General features: G+C 33.8%; 1 protein-coding gene and 1 long non-coding RNA gene across 7 annotated transcripts in view; one reads left to right on the top strand and one right to left on the bottom strand.

Moving 5' to 3' along the window:
• LOC150106856 (uncharacterized) overlaps positions 1–24,121 on the bottom strand; it is a 72,137-nt gene that overhangs the window by 13,547 nt on the left and 34,469 nt on the right. For both annotated transcript variants that reach the window (XM_090393359.1, XM_090393360.1), the window contains exon 4: positions 14,749–14,968. In XM_090393359.1, the coding sequence (XP_090249485.1) occupies positions 14,749–14,968 (220 nt within the window). The remainder of the gene's footprint in view (positions 1–14,748; positions 14,969–24,121) is intronic.
• The window catches only part of LOC150106857 (uncharacterized), a 192,931-nt gene that overhangs the window by 136,665 nt on the left and 32,145 nt on the right, over positions 1–24,121 (top strand). For all 5 annotated transcript variants that reach the window (XR_016548375.1, XR_016548374.1, XR_016548372.1 and 2 more), the window contains one exon: positions 19,104–19,370. This is a non-coding gene — a long non-coding RNA (uncharacterized LOC150106857). The remainder of the gene's footprint in view (positions 1–19,103; positions 19,371–24,121) is intronic.

Genomic DNA, 24,121 nt, shown 5'->3' with positions numbered 1-24,121 from the left:
GGCCAATGTCCAGGAAGTGAAACAGATCTAAACTTCAAAAGAACATCATTTAAAATGAGACTAATCAGATTTTAACCTTACAGGTGTACCAAACATAGCATGCAAAAAAAGGAAACCAAATTCCAGCATTTTTAGAAGTTGGCCTGTTCACGAAACATTTGATTCTGAATAAAATAAAAGGCAAGCATACTTTTACAGTCTGAACAAAAAATATTGAAACAATCTCCGGAAAACCATGCCTGATGGTAGTCTATGAAGTGAGAGACCTGGACTAGTTACTGATTGTAACATACATTATATAGCCCATCTTTATGTCAGGACAAAAAAAAAAAAAGTCAGTGTTATAATATTTCTTGATATCTAAAAATTAAAACATATTCATTATTCATAGAAAAAAATTGGCAAGATGACAAACAAAATACATAATGCGAAGAGCAATTCTGGAAACACACTTAAGGTGTCACAAACTCAGAGTGATGCAGATTGCTTTCTTCATCTCAGTGACCTTTATTATGTTCTACAACTAAACCATTAACCAACATTTGATTTTCAAAGTTCTGAAACGTCTTTGTGCATAGATACTTCTCTACAAAACACAGCATTCCACTATTGATACCTTTAGTACTCAGCAGATATAGTGCGCTGTACAATTCCTTTTGTTTAACTTGAAATATTTGATGCAGGCATAATTTCATCTTTGACATTTCTACATCAAATGATCTTGGTAAAAATCTACTTACCACACCATCATATGATCTGCCATCTGTTCTTTACAATGGCTTCCTCTCCACAATTTTTTCCATCTATGCTAACGTGCTCCAGGACTCTACACTTTTGCTCACTCCCTTCCTCTTATAACTTCTCTCTGACCACAAATCCTGTCTACAGAGTTTTACTGATAGCAGTACATTACTCACAGCTTTTTTTTTTCTTTTTTTTTTTTTTAACATAAGGTGTTCTTTTTTTAATAAACATACTTCTCACTTATACAACTGCAAATACTATATGAATCCCATATCCAATGAACTTTGGAATACTGCCCTCACATTTGGAGTAGTTGGCCAAACCCAACCCTAAAATGTTTGATGCTATCCAGAAGACGACGATCTGATTAATTCATTATACATTTCTCATAGACATTCTTCTTCTGTAGATATTTTCATGGACACTGTTTTGCCCAGTCATAGACAATGGTAGCCAGTTCAGATGAAATGGCTGTCAAAAGCCAGTCAGAAACAAGCAGCTGCTTGTCAACATTCATTTAATATCTAGTAGCTTCAAAGCTACTGAACCAACTTCTCTTTCATTCCATCTATCCCTGTTTTTGAAATAGTCTTCCTGTTCAATGCAAGGCAAAATTAGCCAGTTATAGGAAAACCAGTGTTTCTACTTCTGCAGATTTTCAGCACAGGGCTCCTGTATCCTAACAAAATTATGTTTTAAATTCCAATCACTCAGTCCATAATAAGACCAACATCAAAAAGGACAAAGGCTGATGTTAGAATTGTGCAATACATATAAGAAACTCTCATCTTTAATGGAACTTGTGACATGACATAATAACATTTATTGCATACATTTATAATATATTCTTGTCTAATAAATGCTATAAAAACTCTGTATTGCAGTAAAAATAAAACATTCATTCATTTTCATTTTATATGGCGATTCAATGGTTGTGAGCCCTTTTTACAGTGAGATACGGTACCACCTCAATCCCCACTATTTTTATCCGGGCTCAGGACCGGCATAGCTGACAATTCAGACTTATGGCTGGAGGGATTGTCTTAAGTATTCCTGACAGTATCCGTGTGTGTTCATGGGGCCAGTTTGCCTGCTTGTGGGATGAAACCCCCCAAATAAACTGGAGGAAAAAACCCTGCTGTCCACGCCTAAGACCGACTAACTTGGCTATGGCTGAAGAAGATCCTTAAGCTCCTCACGTCGTCAACGGGAATCGAACCCAGGACACTCCTTCCCCAGGCATATGGTTGCAAAGTGCATAGCCACTAGACTAACCGCATGGACAAAATAAAACAAGAGATGAAAGATGCTTCTAATTAACTACATTTAAGACACAGAGAAATAGTTCAGTATACATGAGACCTGTATCCCAGCTTCTGTGAAACGTATATGTAAGCTGTAGTCTTCACTAGACTATGCAATAATCATAGCAGCTATTTCATAACTAGAAAACCTCTGATTTTTATCATGCTACAATTTGTCATATCAAATGCCCTCCATCTTGACCAGTAAACTAATTATAATTTCTCTGGATAGAAATCCTTAGATTTCTAAAAATAAACCAAATGTTTAAACATCCTTAAAACAAGTTGTAGAACAGTCAAACAGTTCTGGAAGTGTTTGACTTACCTTCTCATATTGCACTTGAACTTATTTATAAATGAGCACTCCTCCCCCAAATTTGTCTTATTAATAGTGTGGCAAAATAAAAGTATGTAACAGTGATCAAAAACTTGCTTCAGTAGCTCAATTAGCAAAGAAGAAGGTGATTGTTTACTGCAAAAGGTTGTGAGCTGCATATATCTTAACACCCAACCAGCCACATGGATCAAATATATCAAAAATATATGTTTTGTATCCATATAATTTTTTCTATAATATCCAAAGGTTATATTGATTCAATAAACACTTCACATCATAATCATAGATGAATATACACACCCAGGCTGGTACGGTAGTTAATGAAGTAGAGGTCATTTGAACTTGTACATTTTGTATATAGCATGAATTCTTCTTGTAGAGATCTGTTTAAGCCAAGCTTTTATAGATTTATAAGGCTTAAAAAAAAAAAAGACAAGTGCAGTATCTTTTTTTTTCTCACCCAAGATCATCCACAAAGAATTGAAATGTCCTTGTTTCTCTAATATTAAGAGCTTACAGCACTGATGTGCTGGGGGAGGTGGGAGGAAGCAAAGGTTCACATGTTTCAATCTTTCTAATTATAAACTGACACCAAGAATAAACTTCGTGAATCAAGTTAGATTATGTATGTACACAGCAATCAAATTACCAAGTAATTTGATTGCTATGTAAGAGTCATTGATCAAAGTATTATGTTATCTTAAAACACTTCAACGAATAATTTTTACATACTGGACTATTGTTTATTTGGGAAAACAAGGTGTCTAGGTGATTAATAAAACAGAAAAACTTTCTAAAGTAACTGAAAGGGTAGGTCATGCCTTAGTAACCTATTAACTTTTTATATAATAAGGTGACAGCTGAGTTGGAAAAAGGGAATGGCTACATGATGATATTGCTGGATTTTGCAAAGGCATTTGACAGGGATACCACATGGAATGCTGTTATGAAAACTGCAACAAATGGGGATGGATATAAAACTTGTAATATGGATAAAAGGAGGACTGATGGATAGATACCAAAAAGCAATATATGGAGGAAAAGAATTCAGGAGATGACAGGTGACCAGTGGTGTGCCCCAAGGCCTCTGTGCTTGGACCACTGCTATTTAATTTATACATAAATGATATAGGAAATAATTTGAAGGATACATTCAGTTGTTTGCTGATGACGGGTAGGATAACAGTTAATCAAGGTTATGTACAGAGCTTGCAGGATGATTTAAATAGGCTGACAAGTATGGACAAAACACATTGGATGTCAATTTAATGCGGTAAAGTGCAAATTACAAGCTGTGTACCACACTGAGGGAACTGTACTTCAGGAAATTGATGAAATCAGGGATCTGAGGGTAGTAGTGGACAGATATTTGAAGTTTAGAGAGCACATTGCTAAAGTAACCAGAATAGCTCATAGGATTACTTGGTTACTGAAGAATACACTAACATGCAAAGATAAGGGAGTTATCATTTCTCTTTATAAAGCCTTAATACAACTACATCTGGATTACTGAGTCAGGTCTGTGGAATGCTCCCCATTAGGACAAATTGAAAGTTTGTGGGTTGTAAAAGTTGGTTGATAAGAAAAAAAAAATGGGAATATGATAGAAACATTTAAGTTAGTTAATGGATTTTACAGAATTGTTGCAGGGGAAATGTTTCAGCACTTGGCTAGAGGGAAAACAAGAGGTGGTCTCTGGAAGTTGAGTATGAGTGTGGTTAGCAAGTGCATGACAACTAGCTTTTTTGCTTGGAGAATGGTCAATGAATGGAATTGGTTGTCTGAGTCAGATGTGAGTGCATTTTCTGTTAATGGTTTCAAGGAGAGGTATAACAGATATTGTGTTAATAATTTGGGTCTCTGATGAGTTCTTAGGACTCAATGGAGGTGCCCATATAATAATAAATCTACTGCAGTTTGTACATCAAAGAATTGTAAAGAAGGCCTATAAATATATAAAAGCAACATGAGAAAGATAACCAAGTAGATTTTAAAGTGAACTGCATAATTAATTAAAAACATTCCTCATATCTAAATAAATGCCACATAAAAGTGCATACAAAAATTAACAAGCTGTGATCATGCAGAAATATGTGAAAAATTCACTTTATTTTGCATTCATAAAAATGTCAGTCATTTGTTCCAAAAAATATTACACAGTTTATAAATAAATGAAAATTTTAATCCAAATAATCCTTCTACTACTACTACAGTAAGCTTCTGATTATTTAACCCAGTTTATCTGTCTAAGTTGAAATGCAAGGATATATATATGTAGAAAGTTTTTTTACCTTGAGTATAATATATGTTAAAGATGCCTTGGACTTGCACTACGTGCAGGATCAGCTAGACTTGCAACACTTGCTGGCGCAAACTTGACTGACTTGTCTGTTTGCTTACTTAGGAAATGGAGTAAAAAACCAGGTTTATATTTAAAATAACTTGGTATCTTTAATATATATATTATACCCAAGGTAAAAAACTTTCTACATCTATCTCTCATCCTGAGATTTTTATTTAATAAGATCAAAGCACCTTATGGTAACTTGTGTTGGTAAAATATTTATAAGCTCTGTATTACTTAAAACTTAGTATTTCTTAGCCTGGCTCCCACTGATGAGACCTCAATAAAGGTCGAAACCGGTCTGGGTAGTGGCCCCTTGCCTTTAATACATAGCATCATACATCTCCTACAGGAAATGTGCTTTGCATTAAGGGTAAATATTAAGAATAGTGATCAGAGCTTATTCTACCTTTACCACGAGTTGCATTGGACCTGCACTATGTGCAGGGTCAGCTAGACTTGCAACACTTGCAGGCGCAAACTTGACTGAGTTGTCTGTTTGCTTACTTGGGAAATGGAGTAAAAAAAACAGGTTTATATTTAAAATAACTTGGTATTTATAACTTGGTGTATATACACACACATCTGAATTAAGAAATGACTGACAAATTATATGCACTATGCTATCAAATATATGTTTAAAACCTAGGTTCATGGGAATCTGGGCTATGAGAGCCTACAAGTGAGTCATGCACTCCCAAAATAATAAAATGAGCTTGACAGCTAAAATATTTCAAGTGAATTAGTGTTTGGAACTTTTGTTCCCCAATCACTGAATTTTACTCAGAAAACACAAACATACAAGAAACTGAGCAATTGTATCTATACAATTTTTCTTTTTCTCATCATTAACAATGATCCATAGCAGATGGAAGAACAGTGGAACAACGACTCAAGTTTAATTTTAATTATAATGAAAAGAATTTTTATATGGACTTTTTCACTTTAAAGATGAGTCAGATGATCTCATGCTGTAGTAGCAGGATTTTTTTTTCCCTGGAAACTCAGGCAATTCGAACAGAATACATGTAATTAACAGACATGTGTAGACAGAGATTGTGTCTACACATCTGTTAATTACCTTGTCACAAGAGGGCATCCTCTTGTGACGAGGCCCTGGACTCCATGGGTGTCATGTGACAGTAATAATTATGTTATAAACCTACACAATTTGTGGATCATTCGGGTTGAGAATCACTGGGATGGAGAATGGATTAAATGGTACCCAGAAATAACTTTCCTTTTTAATGTAGAAAGTTTTTTACCTTGGGTATACTATACGTTGAAGATACCAAGCAATTTTATAAACTTGGGTTTTAATCCTTTTTCCCAAGAAAGCAAACAAGCAGGTAAGTGAAGTTTGCACCTGAAGTAGTTTCAGGTCTGAGGCAACTCGTGGTAAAGGTGGAGTAAGCTCTGATCACAGTACTCACATGCCATACTGTTTTTTATTATATGGCATGAATATGAGAAGAAAGGAGCGAGATAGGTTCTAGTAGAGTGGAGTGAATTGCCAGTGTGAAAGACCAAATCTAGGAAAGAAACAAATTCTAATCAATTACAACAAAAAATGATGGATTTTGAATAATGAGTAATGGCATAAGAACACAGTATACAGTAACAGTACTTAAGTATTTGTGTACTTAAAAGCACTGAATAATTTTGATTTATTTGATTATCGACTTTCTGGGCCTCTCTTGTTACCCTAGATAATCAGAAGCTTACCATATTTCAAAAATTAGCTGAGCATAAAGCAAGTAAATGTCTTCAATAAAACATTTAATTACATGAACACAATGTTATAGTTATTTGACACACAGTGAGTAACAAAATAAAACTAATATAAAAGTTAAAAAAAAAGAAAAAAAAAGTGACACATGTACAATACAAGCTGGAATATGCTAACATTACTGTTATATTTAATAGCAAAAAATATATAAATAAATCCTTAAAATAAATGGTACTGCAGGGAGTTATGCATTGGTAAAATATTCACTGAAGACTAGTAGTAAATGTTTAATAGTTTAATATCAGAAATAAAATTCAAGCAAGTGCACTTTCAGCTCGATAACTGTAATGTATAACATTATGTAACTTTTTTTAAGGCACAGAAAAGCTCTCTTATAATTATACAAGAATGCAAAACTCATTGAACAGCTATGCAAAAGTTATTTTATTGCATAGCTGTTCAATTATTCTGAAATATTCTGATCAATCAGCCACATCATTTAGATGGCTGAATGATCAGAAACTGATAGAGATCAGTTTCCTAACTATGATGTACTGTACATCAATCCAGCAATATTATTTTTTTTTTAATTTAATAATAATAATCATTGTTAATAAATAACAAGATATTGTGACTTATAAGTATGAAAACTAAATCTCTGATTTCATTACTGTTTTATCAGATACATTTCTGATAAAATAAAAATTATCAAATGATTAAATGATGATGATTACAGTATAAGTTATAGAAAATTAACAAAAAATTAGCATTTGTTACTTTGCTCTTTCCTGAAACACTGCTTTCGTACATAGTAAAGGCCAGTTGGTGGACATCAAGCATGTGAACTGGTTTCTAGACTATTTGTCATTTAACAAAAGATATGGCAAGTAAATATCTGGAGATCAGTCACATGAAGACTTACTCCAGTTGTACCATATATGATACACAGTACAAATGTTGTAGGTCTCAGATCCTTCAGGCTGTGTAACTGTTAATCACGGACTAGCACCTTTAAATAAGAGATATAAAATTAATTTTCTAAAACAATGGAGAAAAGAGAAACACAAAAGGCATAACATATTTGAAATGAACCCACTGAAAGAAGAAAGCATACACAATCCATGAGTCTTGCATGTGTTATGAAAATTACAAATGTTGATCATAAGCAATAATATTGATCAGGCATGCAATAACAGAAAATATTAAAAATATAATGAAAGACAATCACATATGAAGTTCTAGGTAATAAATCCTCTATTATTATACAATATAGTTACATAGGAGGGAAAAAACCTCAATTAAAACTACCTGGTGTGAGACCATTGTCCTGCTAGAGGCTTGATAAAGTTCCTGTTTGGTCCCTAGAGTAAAGTTTCTGGACTATGTAAAAATAAATAAAAAATATATATATAAAATTGATGAAAGAAAAAAGATCCTTAGCTTACCCACAGGACAAATGTACTATAGGTTTAGCAATAAACTTTCTTGGGTGAGAACCACAAAAAAAATAATAATAATAATAATAAATAAAAAAAATATTTTTTTTTAAAATAATGAGAATGGTCTTTGATGATGATAGCATGCCATAATATATAAACTCAAGAGAGATTGGAAACAAATAATTGGAAAGAGATAACAACATAAGAATGCCTGATTGAAAGAAAAGTAGAATTTAAATAATATTAAAATGTAAAAAGAAAAGCTACATTATAACATACAGTTTTAAAAAATATTGGTAGCAGAGGGGAACTCTCCTACTTAATCCTCCAACAGCACAACTACTATCAACACACAACAACATCTACTACCACCAGCAATAGTATTTTATGACTGTAAAGTGTGTGTTCTCTTGGTTTGCAGGGAAAAAACCTTACCTTGCTATATGGCAAGTAAAGCAACAAGAAAGGGGCATCGAAAATGGAAACATTCTGAGGCCAATCTAAAGTAATGAAAGATATAGAAAGAGACAGAAATGGTGGATTTTAAACCGAGAAATAAGCACCTAATCCAGGAAATAAGAAAAAAAGAATATGAATGTATATATAGGTAAATATGACTAAGTATGAAGTGAAAGAAAATAATTCTGAAATGTTTGAGATTTTACAGTATTCAAAATTCATTGGTGCATAAATCTTTCAGGATGTATCTCTTTTCATGCATAAGGATACATCCTGAAATATTTGTTTACCAATGAAATTTATAAAATCTAACATTTCAGAACTGCTTTCTTTAATTTCATACTTAATGTTCTATTTATACATATGTATGCATGTGCACACACATACACATTCTTTTTGTGACACAGAGATAGTAAGTTTTAAAGTTGAGAAAAATAAATAAAAAAATTAAAAAAAAACTTATTTCCCTGGATTAGATGTTAATTTTTTTTTTCCAGCTTTAAAACTCACTATCTCTATGTTTCTCTCTCTCATCACTTTAAGCCTGTGTTATCTGCCTCAGAATGTTTCCTTTCTTGATATCCTTAAAATGCTCTTTTCCCTCTTGCTTTACTGTTCATATTTTTCTCTACTCAAAAGCATGTTTAGTTCTCCTCTGCTACTGACTTTTTTTAAACTATCTGCTACACTGTATTCACTCATTTATTTGATTCATTCACCCAAACTGATCCAGTTTCATTAGATTATTGTATAGTTAATATCCAAAAAAGGTGGGCTTTCTCTTCCATTATAGCTCTAATTTTTGAACAAGCAACTGCTTATTTTCTAAAAATTCTAGATCCACCTAAGTATGGATACTGCTCCCATATTTTAGGATGAGTTGAAAAACTAGATTAAAAATGTTAATCTCTCTTCTACTGACTCACTCCATTTGCTGGTACATCAAAGATCAGTTTTTTGCTTATGCCTGTTCTAAAGATATTTCCATGAGCACTGTTAATCTGGGCTCATCCATAATCGTACTACTCTTTTCAAAAACTAAAAATGTAAACAATAATCAAATTTGCATACATTCTCAGTCTAAATTCAAATCCATCATACTAGCTACAATTCAATCCCGTTATTTTTATACTTTGTATGAAACAAGTTTCCTCTCTTGATACTTCCTATATCCTATCACTGCAATCGTTTAAAAAGCGATAGCTAAAACTTTAATTTATCTTTGTATATAACCTTTGATACATCAATACAATATAATACATATTATAATGTATTTATACATTATAATATGTATTATAATACATTAATGTATTAATACATTATAGGTTCTAATACATTATAGGTTTTGAAAACTTAATTTCTCCTAAAAGTACAACAAAGAAATGAAATGGCAGTTCTTTACTTCTACTTTTATTGGAATGTCTGACAGTATCATCATTCATACTGTAATTTGGCCTCCAAGCAATTAAATCTTCAGATACAGTCATAACTGGTGATTATTATTATTTTTAATATTTTTACCCTCCCTTTTCTTTTTGGATTCAAAAGTAAATAATTTTGAGATAAAAACTTTAGTATTCCCTTCTCTTTTGGAATTATGTCCCGTGGTTCTTCTAGAGAAAATTTACTAGAAAGCTCCTTTTCCCATACATTATGTTTTTGACATTATATTCAATATTTTCCTATCATAGTATTATGTAATACAGCATGAAATCCAAATTCCTGAGTTTAAAAATTGAAAGTCAGTCTGCATCACAAGATATATCAAAAATAGCAAAGGCAAAAAAAATGACTAAATTAAATGAAAATGTGTGAATTAAGCTGAGGTCTAAAACACATTTGCTCAGTTGGTATGGTAAACAGCTTGATAGTCACAATTGTTTCTACCACTGTAAACACCAGAACACGAATTGCATGAGATTCAAGATGTACAAAATGCAAGTAACATCATATTATATCTAGGTCTTAATGATGTAAGAAAATGAATTACAATGGGCAATGTTGAGAAGCATAATCCATAAATAGTGAGATCTGCTGAGATTAGGGTATGATCAATATTTTACAGCTCTCTTTGATAACTGTTCCATAAGGAAACTACTCTTATTAGGACTTCAACAATCTTTTCCAAAAAACTTGTATTTAGAAGTGATAGCATGCTCTGCAAGACTACACTGTTTCAGATAATGATATTCAATGTAATTTTCATGTTCCATGAGATGAACAGCTGCAGATCTACTGGATTGGAACACCAGGAAAGGGTAATGGGGGAGGTCTGTCCTTTGCAGAACCCAAAATCTATGTGGATAAGGCAAAAACTCCTTGAAGACAAATTGATCTGGTATCTTAAAAATGCATTTGAAAGTGCCTTTAACATAAAGAATGGTAACAATATGTTGACAGCTGAAGAAGGAGAAGCCCCATAGTTGATTATGGTTTTAGTAACCATTACACAAGAAAGTGAATTTGATGTTATATTTTTTCCTTCACCTTTCCTCCTTCCAACTAATCCATAGAGCATGCCCTCCTTTGTTTCATCAAAGGTGAAACAAAGGAAGGCATGCTCTATGGATTAGTTTTTTAGGTGCCAGATTTGATAAGGAAGATGGTGAGAATGAATCTCAAGATAATAAACCTCAATATCAGTATACATTTTCTTCCTAAAAAATGAGAGCCAAAAGGCCTTCCCCCACTTCATTTGGCTGACAAAGAATAAGGAGATCTAACAAGCCAATGCAATTGTTATCGTCCATTTCTAATGTAAACAGGGATAAATGTCATGGAGTTCAGATACAGAACCTTGCCAAACAGTAAAAATATCCTTCACAATCTGTACCATATTAGGAGGAACATTGTGCTTGCAATGTTCCATGAAGTAATTTGCAAATGTAGGGAAAAAGAGGACTTCTAAGAGCAATAGTTTCTATTAGTGAAGTAAAACTTATTCTGACAAGTGAATAGCCTGGATGGATAACAGTTAAACAACCACACTATATTGGATATAAAGTCTTCATCTTCCATCTTAGGTCTTAGACCTGTTGCAACAATGCTTATTGCAATCCATCTTTCTATTGTTTTTATAGTCTTCCAACCGGTCTTCTAGTACTTTGTTTCCATTTTCTATTTATCTAATTATATTTTTTACTTTTGATTTCTGTTGACATACTTCAGCTATTTCTTTCTATATTTTTTTTTTCTTCTATTCATTCATTTACTAGTTGTAAAGTCCAAGTTTTTGTATATTTCTTCACTATTATTTTAAAATTTCTTAGACAAGATGTAAAATATCATGTCTAAGAAATTCCAATGTTTCTTCTAAAAAAATGTTCATAACGAAATAATGCAACACAAATAAGTTGGTTGCACCAAGATGAAGTCCTGAGATCTTGTGTTTGAAATCCAGAGTGTTTTTCACATAAAATATGGAGATTTGATAAAGAAGAAGGATAATAAGATGGAAAAAGGCTAGGTCAGCCAACTTGCAATTTTTTTTAACAGGATGATACGATAAGTTCTGAATTTTTTTTTTTTTTTTTTTTTTTAAATTTATCATCCCAACATTAGACCTCATCTATGAGTTTATTCAGTCTATTCAGATGACCTAAGGTAGGATTGTAGGAAATTGGATGGCACATAGTGCAGTAATAAAGTAACAAATAAGATTCCTATAGTATTCTTTTCTATTCCTTTTCAGAGATTACAAGGCTTCAAACTGACTCTATTAGCTGTGTTCTATCAATGAAGTGAAAGAAATTCATAATTTATATGTTTTAGAAGTAACTGTAAAATCAAGATTTTAGATAAAACATTTAACTCCTCCTGAGGGAGGGGACTAGCCAGGAACATTAACATATAGATTGTTTAATGTTACAGAAGTAGATGATGAAGGAGATGGCTGATCAACAGATCGATTTATGTTTAAGAAGATCTCAAACATTGATGAAAACTATTGGATGAACTATTGGACAAAATATTTATTTACTTGCAAGCTTGCAAAGTAAATAAACTGAGCTCTCTCTCACAAGCCAAAGCCAAAAAGTTTCCTAATTCTACAACATATTCTGATTGTCTGGACCAATCTACAACACTTGAGAAATCTGACCCTATTAATACACTTAGCCTTTTTTCAGAAATAGCATGCTATAAATGTTGCATTTTTATTTTTTTATAAATAGATTCTCCATAAAGGGCAAAAGTATTTTGATGAATATAAACATTTCAGTGAAAAAGAAAAATTAATGGATAACTTACATAAATTATTTATTAGAAAATTTTCCACAAGTATCAAGACATCCTTTGTATAACTTGGAACAAAGGCACAAGCAAATATAACAAAAAAAAAAATAATAATAATAAATAAAATAAACAATGTGAATTGTGAAGGTGAAAACATGAGTTAGCATAGCATAGTATAGTTATACTGTACTGAAGTCAAGTCCTAATGATGAAAAATAAATAAATAAATAAAAATAGCTGCAACAGGCAGTGAGAGGAAGCAAAATCTCCCCTTTTGTAGGAAACTGTGCTTCTCCTTTTGTAGGAAACTGTGCTTCTCCTTATGTAGGAAAAGCATAATAACAATAAATCATTTGATCTATTGAGATTGGGGCAATGTAGAAATGCTTCACAGCTCTGTATAGCTGCTCCATGAGTAAACTGCTTTTCTGTAGGTGTTTATTATTTTTCCAAAGAATGCTCTACAAGGCTAGACTTTCAGCTCATGGCATTTGAAGTAATTTTCATGTTTTTCAAGATGAAGAACTGCAGATCTACTGGAATACAGATCACAGGTACATGGGATTTGATAAACACTAGGAATGGCCAACTGAGGAAGTCTGTCCTTTGTAGAAGCAAGAAATAAGGAAATCTGGTGGACAGGGAAGAAAGCCCCTTGAAGACCAAGATCAACCAAGTATTTTAGAAATGCATTCAGAAGTGCCTTTAATATAAAGAATAATCATATAGTTGATTTCACCTTTAGAGTGAAGTTCTAACTGTTTAAGACTTTATTGATGAAAGACCCATTGTGACCATAATTAAAATTAAAATTATAATAAACAATTTGTTACATAAGTTATCTGTTAATTATTCATTTCATAATAATCAAGTGCCTGCAGAAAAGACAGAGCTGAAAGAGACCAAAGGATGTAATATACATAATTTTAAAATATTTGTATTCCTTTCTAACGCTGGCCTAGTTTGCCGAGTGGTTAGTGTACCCACTCTTAAAGCAAGAGGTCACGGGTTTGAATCCCGCTGTGGGCATGGATGTTTGTGATTGTCTTACCTTGTGTACTGCTACAACCTTTGACATGGTACAGTATGACCTTTGCTGTCCTTGTGTCATTAAAACCATAAATCATCATCATCATCACCTTTCTAACAAAGGATAAAATATATCCTAGTTATCTTTATCAAAGGCAATCACAGTCTAGAACGATCTATGGCAGTACTTATTGTTTGGTTAGTTCAACTGAATTTATTTATTTTTTTTTTTAAATCATTGTGTATTCTTTTGTAATGTTTCTATTTGATGCAATTTAGGAATAATCAAGGATTTTTCTTTGCAATTTGCTAACAAAAAAAAAGTCTGAAGAATGTTTCATAATTGATTAATTAAACACAGAAGTGAATTATCTTCAGTGAAATTTCAAAGAGGAATAAACACAGTTAGCAAACTGCTTATTAATTTTATAGGCTTTCAAATAATATAGTTATTTTTATAGTTCTTTCAAATAATCCATTAGAATTATTCGAAAAAAAAAGAAAAAAAAACTGGTATAATTTAGTATACAGCTATCATTAGGATCCAAAGTTTCATAATTTAAAAAAAATTAATTACAGCATTCTGAGTAATTAAATAACTTTTCTATTCAGAAATTCTAAATTGGACAATAATCAGGCATTAAAAAATGCAGTGTTTTTGATATTGCAAAGTTCATGCCTTTAAGTAGAAAAAAAATCTGACTTCATATGTAACAATGCTAATCTATAACAAACTAATAACTAAATATAGAGGTAATAAAAATTATATTTGTACACTCTTTATATATAAATCTATATAACCAATACCAAGTAACCCTTAAAGTACAAAATGTGCACTAACTGTACATAAAAAAGATAGCTTAATAAAAAAAAAAATAAGGTAAACTTTAAAAACAAAACTTCAGTTTTTTTTTTGTTTTTTTTATGAATGGCATTTGTATATTATTTGCACATTCAAGACATGCATTTGCACGAGGGGTGATGAGTGATGTGGAATAATTACAAACAATAATGAGAAAACATGAACATATCTGTGAAAAATGCTATGCCATTCTTAATGAGGCATACAAGCATGCATTGTGTGTGCATGTGACAAAACACTGACAGTGATGATAAAGGATGTTTAGAACCTTGGCTGCATGTTGTAAACCAGAGTATTGGCTCTTCGACGACGTTCCTTGGCTTTCAAGGTTTCAGCTATGAGGTAGCCTGCAGAAAATGCATGGAAGAAGAAGGACACAACAGCTAGACCATAAGCCCATGACAAGTGATTGAAAATGGGATACTGAAGCCATGAACGATCATAGCACTTTCCTCCAAAGACAGAAATGCCTAGAAAAATGTTCAAGGCTATAAAGGGGGAAAAAAAAATTAAATTAGTACAACACACTAATATTTATTTATTTTTAATTTGACTTCATATAAGAGTAATGCATTATATGATTACAATATTATAATATGATATATTATAGAATTCAAAACATACTATGAATATGATATCAGGAGGGATGGCTAATATAATTATTATATCTACATGAAAAGCATAAATGATGGCAACAATGCCCATTGAATGGAAATACCAAGGTTCAAATACTGCAGGTGTAAGGAGCCTTAATTAGGCTTTAAATGAAGATAAATTAATCAATCCTATGTAAGTGGCCGATTTTCCTCTGGGGAAACTCCTGGTTTCTTCCTCTGCAAAACTGGCCAGAGAGCACTGACAGACATTACTGGCTACACAGATGATTATCCGCCTTACCAAAGGATTGATTACATTTAGAAAGCTAAGTTACCCAAATCCATTTCTGGTCGCTGCATTTCATACATTCTGTCAGTGTATTCCATTCACCAAGCACTCAGCATGCAAAAAAAACTATGTTTTTAAACATAAAAGGAAAGATAATATGCGTGTGTGCATTAACATATTAATGATGATACTATATATATATATATATATATATATATATATATATATATTTATATATTATCATCATCACACACTCCATGGAGTCAGCAGACTCATCTTGGAAGGTTTATTCAACTGACAACATATTTATCATGGTAATCTTAAAATCCTTAACACTCCCTGTATAACATCATATTCTGGTAATGAGTTCCATTTGTCCACAATTCTCCATGTAAAAAAATCTAATCCTCACACCACATCCCTACATAATTTCCAGGGATGGCCTCTGATTCTTCCACTCTTGCCTTTTACGCTTTCTTACTATCCCCTCTGGATTATCCAATAAAATCCACTCGTGGCTTAAATCTCTCTATCATATCACAATAAGACAATCTTTATTTGAGTTGTAAGTCAGCAGTTAGAATTGAAGGAAGTACAGGAAGATGATTTAATTTTAAATCTGGTAATGAGTTCTGGTAATAGTTGTGAGACAAGGATGTACATTATCCTCTTTGTTATTCATTATCTATATTGATCACATTATGAAAGAAAGTGGTATTAAACATGATATCAGAATTGGAGATGTTAATGTCAGCTCTTTGCTTTCTGCAGACGATGTTATACTTCTAAATAAATCTGCTACAAGCTTGCAAGATTCCCTGACTAAATTGAATAACTGTTGTAATAGATATGGTATGAAGGTCAGCAATAAAAAGACAAAGACAATGAAAATAGGTAGAATCGTTGAAAATGTCAACTGTGTTGTGAACGAAGAACTTGTGGAACAAGTGAAACATTTCAGCTACTTATGCACGATTTTTAGTGAGGATGGTAAATTAAATATGGAAATAGACAACAGCTGGTATGGTAGGAAGTCAACTGAATAAATTCATATGGAATAAGAGAGAAATTAGTCAGAACACTAAATTATCTTGTGAGACAAGGATGTACATTATCCTCTTTGTTATTCATTATCTATATTGATCACATTATGAAAGAAAGTAGTATTAAACATGATATCAGAATTGGAGATGTTAATGTCAGCTCTTTGCTTTATGCAAAGATGAGTCTCGATCAGTCCTCGATGAGTCTAATGACTCCCTGGAGTTGCCCGTAATAATAGTAATATCTGTATACAAGACAGTGTTCAAACCAGTTTTAACTTATGGATCTGAGAACTGGGTCAGAAGTAAAACACTTGACCAAAGACTAGAGACCGCAGATATGAGAGCTTGAGAAAGATTAGAGGCATGAACAGATGGCATCAATAGCAATATCATATTAAAAACGAGGATATTAGCAAAGAACCTGACATTGTCAGCATCCAGGAATGCGTTAGCAGAGCTAATGTCAGATGGTATGGTGGTCACTTAAGCAGAATGGACAAGGAAAGATTAACAAAATAAGTGTTCTCTGCCAGGTTGGCAGGAAAACAACCCAGAGGAAGACCAAGATATAGGTGGACTGATACGGTACAAAGTGCCTTAGATGATAGAAATATAAGATCTGATAATGTTGGAGTCTTGACAAGTAACAGACTGATTTGTAGGAAAATTGTAGATAGGAAGTTAGTAATGATGTAAATGTTTCATGTAGTACTATCATATCCTGTACACCCCTTGAGGGTACATGTCAGGAATTTGATGATGATGAACTAAATATGTCTTCCTGTGAAACCTCTACCTCACACCGTCTCAAAACTATTGTCATAATTTCCCTTTTTTTGATGTCTACCTTATGTGAACATAATTCCCTTGCTATCATCAGCAGCACCCTTCTTGTCCTTTCTATCCTCGTGCAAAAACAACATACTCTTCCATTTCTATTCCCATTAGGATATCATCTTCATTCAACCATGTTTCACTTATTCCAACAATTTTGAGAAGAATAAACTCAATCAGTGAAACCATTTCATCTCCCTTATATCTGATGCTTCTAACATTTACAGTTCACTTTTAGGTCTATAACCAGTCCTAACCAAGACACTTGTTGTCTATGATTTCCCCACCAAACCCCAGTCCAATCACCTATGCTTACCACACATCTGCTCAGTCTCAACTTCTCCACCCACATCCCAAGCTATTCCATTTCTATGCTGATAATTCCCATATATATATCTCTCTCTACCCAGGCTCCCCCCCACATTTCCCTGTTCCTCTTGCATTTCTGTTCTCTCTTCATCTATCATACTACTGTTTCTATTGTCAAGTGCTTCTGTCTCTTCAATACCATTCTCCTGATATTTCACTTCACCTCTTACTTCTGACCTCTTGCTTGCATCACACACTGCACTCGCATCTAGCAACAGTTTCTCCAGTTCACTCACTGCAAAGCCATTCAAATGAAATCCATCACGTCTGTATAATTCCATTCTTCCCTCAAATACATACTATACATCCACAAACTGAATTCCCTTCTCTTCACACAGCTCTGCTCATATCATTCATGATTCTAGCTCTCCATCTCAACTCATCATTGTCATGCCTTGGAAACACACTGACAACCTTTCCCACTATGCTGTTATCTTTTGCTTTTGTCAATAACCTCCCGATATTCGCTCATACATTTTCCTTATGTCCACTTTGATCATTTGTCCCCACAACCACTACTAATTATCTTGCTCATTTCCTCCTCATGTCCAAAGCATGAATTATCTTGCTAATTCTCGCTACTGAATAGCAGACCTTATGTAGACTATCTCATTAACCAATCCTCTAACAATGGAATCTCCATACACTGTCATTCTCAAATCATTCATCATTTCTTTTACTCCTTTTTCTTTCATTTAATTCTTTTGCACACTTTCATTTGCTTCCACTAAATCTAATATCACTCTGCATATTCCTCATTTCATTTTTCATTTTGAATAACTGTTTCATCAAATCTTGCATTCCAATAATTTCACTTTCTGTCACTCCCATACTTTACCGCCGTTTCCTCATTTGTACTTCCTTTTGCTTCTACATTCTTGTGTTCTTTTACTCCCTCAGTCTCACACTAGCTTTTGTTCCATTTCCATTTCTTTCATTTATGCTATCTTTCATTTCTTCAGTCTGTTTCACATTCGTTAACTCATAGTCTAATAAAATATCACACACTTCTTCCTATAAATCCATTATGCTCTCACCAAGAGAAGCAAAATACTGGGACCAATTAAACAAGTATGTAATTATATTCCTCAGCTGTGTCTTCATTCTGTGAAAAGACACAGACAGTCTTTTATTTTTTATCATTTTTATTTTATTTTATTTTATTTTTTATCATTGGAAATTGTCAAAGACAATTTCCAATGATAATTTTTACCTATATACACTAATAACATCTTCTTATAGACCAGCGAATTTCAACTGGTGTGCTGTGAACGGTTCATAGGGGTGCCCCAAGATTTTGACATAATGAAATAAAAACTGATGTAAAAGAAGTTTTTGTGTGCATTTTACCTACAAAGTATATGAGGAGTCATAATGTTTATATTGCATTGAATGGAATTGTTAAGAGTGAATAAAATTTATGATATTGGTATAATATAGATTTATTAAAGCTGTTATTATAGATATGTATCATTGTGTGTGTTTACAGGTTCCTCCAGTTGTGCGACAATCATAGCATATGCTGTGCTTACACTGTAGAGTTGTTGCCATATAAAGACGAGACAGGTTTAATCAGTGAACAACTGAAATCTTTGAGCATTTTTCTCGCAAACATAGCTGGATCAGTTTCAATTCTGTAAGATCTGTTTCACTGTATTTCAACGGTGTTGAATTTTAGTGAAAACGATGAGTGCTGTACTTTTAAAATGTTATGAGACGAGTAATTTCAAGTGATATCCATATTTTCTTTTAACTGGTAAGAGTTAATTCATTATTTTTTTTTTTTTTTGATTTTGGTTGATTTTATTTTAAAATAAGAATCCATTCAACATGGACAAGTTTCTAATTAAAAAATGAAAATTAGATGTGAGTGAAGTAGTAAGTGATGTTAGGACATCTAAAACCATTGTCCACCAGTACAATGAAGATTATTTGTTCTTCAGCTTTATTTCAAGTGAAGATAATCCACCATGTCCCATGTGTGTTGTATGTGGCAAAAAACTGACAAATCAAGCAATGATTCCTAGCAAAATGAAGAGACATCTACAGTCAAAACACTTCCACTTGTGAGAATAAACAGTGGAATATTTCAAAAGACTAGTACTCAACGAAACTCACCAGGCACAAAAATGGCACAAATTTGTGACAATATCGGAAAAAGTGCAAGAAGCAAGTTATGCTGTTGTTGAAATAGTTGCCAAAAAGATTAAATCTCACACAATCACCAAATCTGTAATTTTACAGGCATGCTGTAAAACTGTAAATATCATGTTTGGTGAGGAATATGAAAAGGTTTTAAAAATCCCTATGTCAGATAACACCTTTAGTAGACATATTGAGGATATGTCTCAAGATGTTGAGCTGCAAGTGATAGCTCACATTAAAGAAGTCGATATGTTTGCTATTCAGCTGGATGAATCAACTTCTAGCATTCAGTAAATTTGTTTATAAGATATCACAGAACAGTTTTTATTTTGTCAACCACTCCTGCAAACAACAAAGGGCCAAGATATTTTTGATGTTGTTAATAATTATTTCAATTTTCATGAATCCTGGCAATCTTGTATTAGTATTTGTATGGATGGTGCTTGCTCTATGTTGGGAAGTGTAACATTTGTCATGCTGGCTCAACAAAAATACCCCAGAATTGTTTTTACTTATTGTTTTCTACACAGAGAAGTACCAGTTTCAAAATCATTAGTACCTGAGCTGACAAGAGTACTAGATGATACGGTCAAAATCGTTAATTATATCAAAAGTAGACCATTACCATTGAGACTGTTGGGAGCACTATGTTCCTCAATGAAAGCTTCTCACACACAGTTGCTACAGAAGTGAGATGGTTATCTTGAAGGCAAGTTTGGGAAGTATGGAGGACCAGTGTCCATCTCTCCCTCTGGTAAAATATTTAATACATCTGTTATGTCAGGATTAGTTGGCAAGTTTAATTTACTTTCAGCAGATACATGCAATTGATGCACTGAACTGAGAGGCACTTGTGATCATAAAGTTCAAGTATGGCGAAATTATCAAATGGTGGAATAGGCATACGTGTTTGAGATATTGTTGACATTTTCTATGCTGCCACCTTCTCAGCATAAGAGGATCTCAGAACAGGTATAGCAGTGGCTAACTTCCTTTGTGCATCCTGACATGATATATTTTGTTCTGTTTTAATTTTCTGTATTTCTTTATCATCTTTCCCTGACATGCACAGGAGTAGGCTGGGTGTTCTCCCTGATAGCTGACACATTTAGCTTTCTTTGTAGAGAAAGATTTGTTATCATGCTCTTTACTACTACATCGAGTGCAGGTGGCAGAGCTACAACAGGCAATTTGGGCATGCCCACATTTCTGACATTTAAAGTATCTTAGTGGATTAGAGATGTACAGTCTAACAAGACAGTTGAGATACCCTGCTTTTACAGATGTTGGAGGTTTAGGTGTATTAAAAGTAAGGATGATGTTCCTGGTAGGAACCAGGTGACCATTCTTATATATCATGATGCACCTCACACCTGTCCACTCCCTGGCCTTTAAGCTCTGAACATGTCTTCATCAGAAACATCAAGGAAATCCTATTCTGATATCACTCCTCTACAAGAACTGAGTATTTTATGAGCTGTTATGTGATTGGTATTCCACCCATTGATGTTATTCTCAGCAGTTTCTCAGATGATGTTTCCACAAGGATATCACTAGAACATAATTGGTTAACAGTTTTGGGAGATCCTGCCTTCTAAACCTTTTAAATAAAGAAAGGCAACATTTTCTCTATTGGCTTTTCCCCTGTTGCGTGGATGATCAGAAACACTGGTACATTTGTAATGGTATCACATATTCTCTTCTGTTACCAAATGCAGTATCTATGGTATCAATCAACACTTGGTTGGGACCTTGTTAGGGCCTCAAGAAACACCTTGAGCATGAATTTTTCATCTGAGGATGAAGAATTCATGTTCAAGAGGTTTGGTTTAGTGCCAAAGCTCCCCCATCCATCACAGAGCCACACGTGGATGCCCAGTGATCGGCAAGCAATGACTGCACTCAGGAATGGATGCTATACCAGCACCATCCTTGAACTCTGACCCAGGACCATACGGATGAGAGACTTACTGAAACACTGTTGATCCTTGTAGGCAAGCCCACTAGCCAACTGATCCTGGCTCCACCATCCAGGACCACCCATCTTGCCAAAGCAGAGACCAAAATAGTGAAAGGCTACGAGGATCTTCCCCTTTCCAGATTTCCACAGGCTGCATCGCACGGCAAACATGGTGGCAGGGCATTGGATCCCAGTGATGGTGGTCTTTAAGAAAGGATAGTAAAAAAAGAACTCAGAGATGTAGAGCAAAGAATACAGGAAGAAAAGCAAAGAAAAAAAGAGGAAGAATGAAAATGGTCAATACCATCACTAGGAGGTCCTCTCCACCATGAACAGGTGCTTCACAGGAAGGGAAGTTGCTTTGGTTAATAGGACAGTAGTTGACTGACAACTATCAGAAAGTGATGTAATGGAGGCGCCAAATCTAACAGAAGGAAAGTAGCTAGGAGTGCATACCATACAGCTCTATAATTAGGACATTGTTGTTTAACTTGTAAATTAATGATACCAGAGATGGTCAAGAGTGATATCCAGTTATTGGCTGTGATGCTAAGTAGAGGAAAGTGATAAGGGATATAATTCATACAGAACTCCTGCAAGTTAAATGAACAATGGGCAAATGACATTCATTGTCTGCCCATAGTTCAATGCTGACAAGTACAAGGTTATACATACTGATGGAGAACATTGCAAACTGAGTAGCAAATTAATTGGGAATATGCTGTAAGTAGTGAACAAAACTTCAGACTTGAGGTATTATAGCAGAGAGTTGTTAAAATTTAGGGGTTACACTGTTAAGGTGATTAAGTCACCATACTGGATAACTGCACTGTTAGAGAAAACACTAACTTGTAAGAAAAAATAAAAGCTATGCTCCCATTTACAAAGCTTTGATAGGATCATATCTGGACCTGTGCTCAGATGAAGTCACCTGGGTTATGAAGGGATAGTAGAGGGGAGGGGTAACTAAGATGATAACTGGCTTATGGAATTGCCCATATGAGTATTGTTATTTAAGAGATACTTGTGACATGAGAAGTTTCTTCAATTAACACAAAAAAACAATCTATCAATTAATCTTTTTTCAAATTAATCCATTGTTTGGGTTCTACTTTGTAATTAACTATTGCTGCCACTGATGATGATGGCCTGTAATATTCAGGCTGTATTATGTATGTATTATTTGTATGAGTTGTATGAAAAACAAAAACAAACCAGCACTTTTGGATTGTTTTTATTTTCTTACATTATTTTTTTATGTACATTAGATTATTTCAGTTATCGTTGATAAATTTACTTTAATATTGCGTAGTTTCGTTTGCCTTGCGTATCTTAGTGCATCTGTTTGTGTGTTTTTGGTGTTTATAATTTATAATTTGATAAAATACATTACCAGTAAGTATGGCTCCAGTATGAAGGAAAATGGTGACCAGTAACGATGGTTCGCCATCTTCTTTCAAGAACAGTAATGTAAAGGAGATGATTCAGTGTACTATCTGTGAAATGTACGCTTTGCGGAGTGCAGTCAGATGATAATAAAGGATTGAATGTGTGTAGAAAATGTAGAGAGAATGAGGAATTGAAGTGTATTTCGGATCGTGAGTGTGATATTTGTGTCAAACTTCAGAATGAAGAAAATAGGGATATGACAAGAAACGGCGAGATTGTACCAGAGAATTGTGAGAGTGTGAATGTAGAAAGTGTGAATGATAGTATTAATGGTTTTACAGAGAATAAAAAAGATGAGACAGATGCAATGAGTGAGATCGCATTGTTGAATGGTGCGATACAAAGGGCAAAACAGCAGCTAGAGCGTATGAACAAAAGTCGACTGAATGAACCGACCAATAATAAAAAGCATGACAGGAAAAATAGGCGTATGAATGTGAACATGAACAAAATGAAGGATAGAGTGCTGTATGGAGACTCGTTAGTAGGAGGTGTGTTAGTAGAGGATTTGACAAAATCGTACCAACCTGGTGCGACCATAAAGGATGTAACTGAGTCTATTAGAGAGCAAAAGGAAAGGGTGAAAGAAATGATTGTTGTGGCAGGTACGAATGATTTGAAAGGAGATAAAATGGAAATGATAGAAGACCTAAATGAATTGTTTGAGGTAGCAAAAGAAAAGAGCGAGAGAGTTAGAATGATTAGTCTTTTGCCACGGTATGACAGTGAAATGTTTAAAAGGAGGGCCATAATTGCGAATGACTTTATGCATGGGTTATGTATGACGAGTGGTGTGGAATTTGTGGATGTGGGGAGTGAGTTCAATGGGCGAAAGGATCTATATAGGATGGATGGCTTGCATTTGAATGGTTACGGTGTAAGGAGACTTGAGAAAGTGTTGCTGAATATAATGGATGTGCAGAATCAGGGAAACTAGATTTATTAAGGGTGGG

Source organism: Typopeltis vanoorti, chromosome 5 (genome assembly GCF_054136105.1).
Source record: "Typopeltis vanoorti isolate ZY-2024b chromosome 5, IOZ_Tvanoo_1.0, whole genome shotgun sequence".
Taxonomy (NCBI): Eukaryota; Metazoa; Arthropoda; class Arachnida; order Uropygi; family Thelyphonidae; genus Typopeltis; species Typopeltis vanoorti.
Note: the sequence above shows the minus strand (reverse complement) of the source record. Positions and strands in the feature narration are given on the sequence as shown.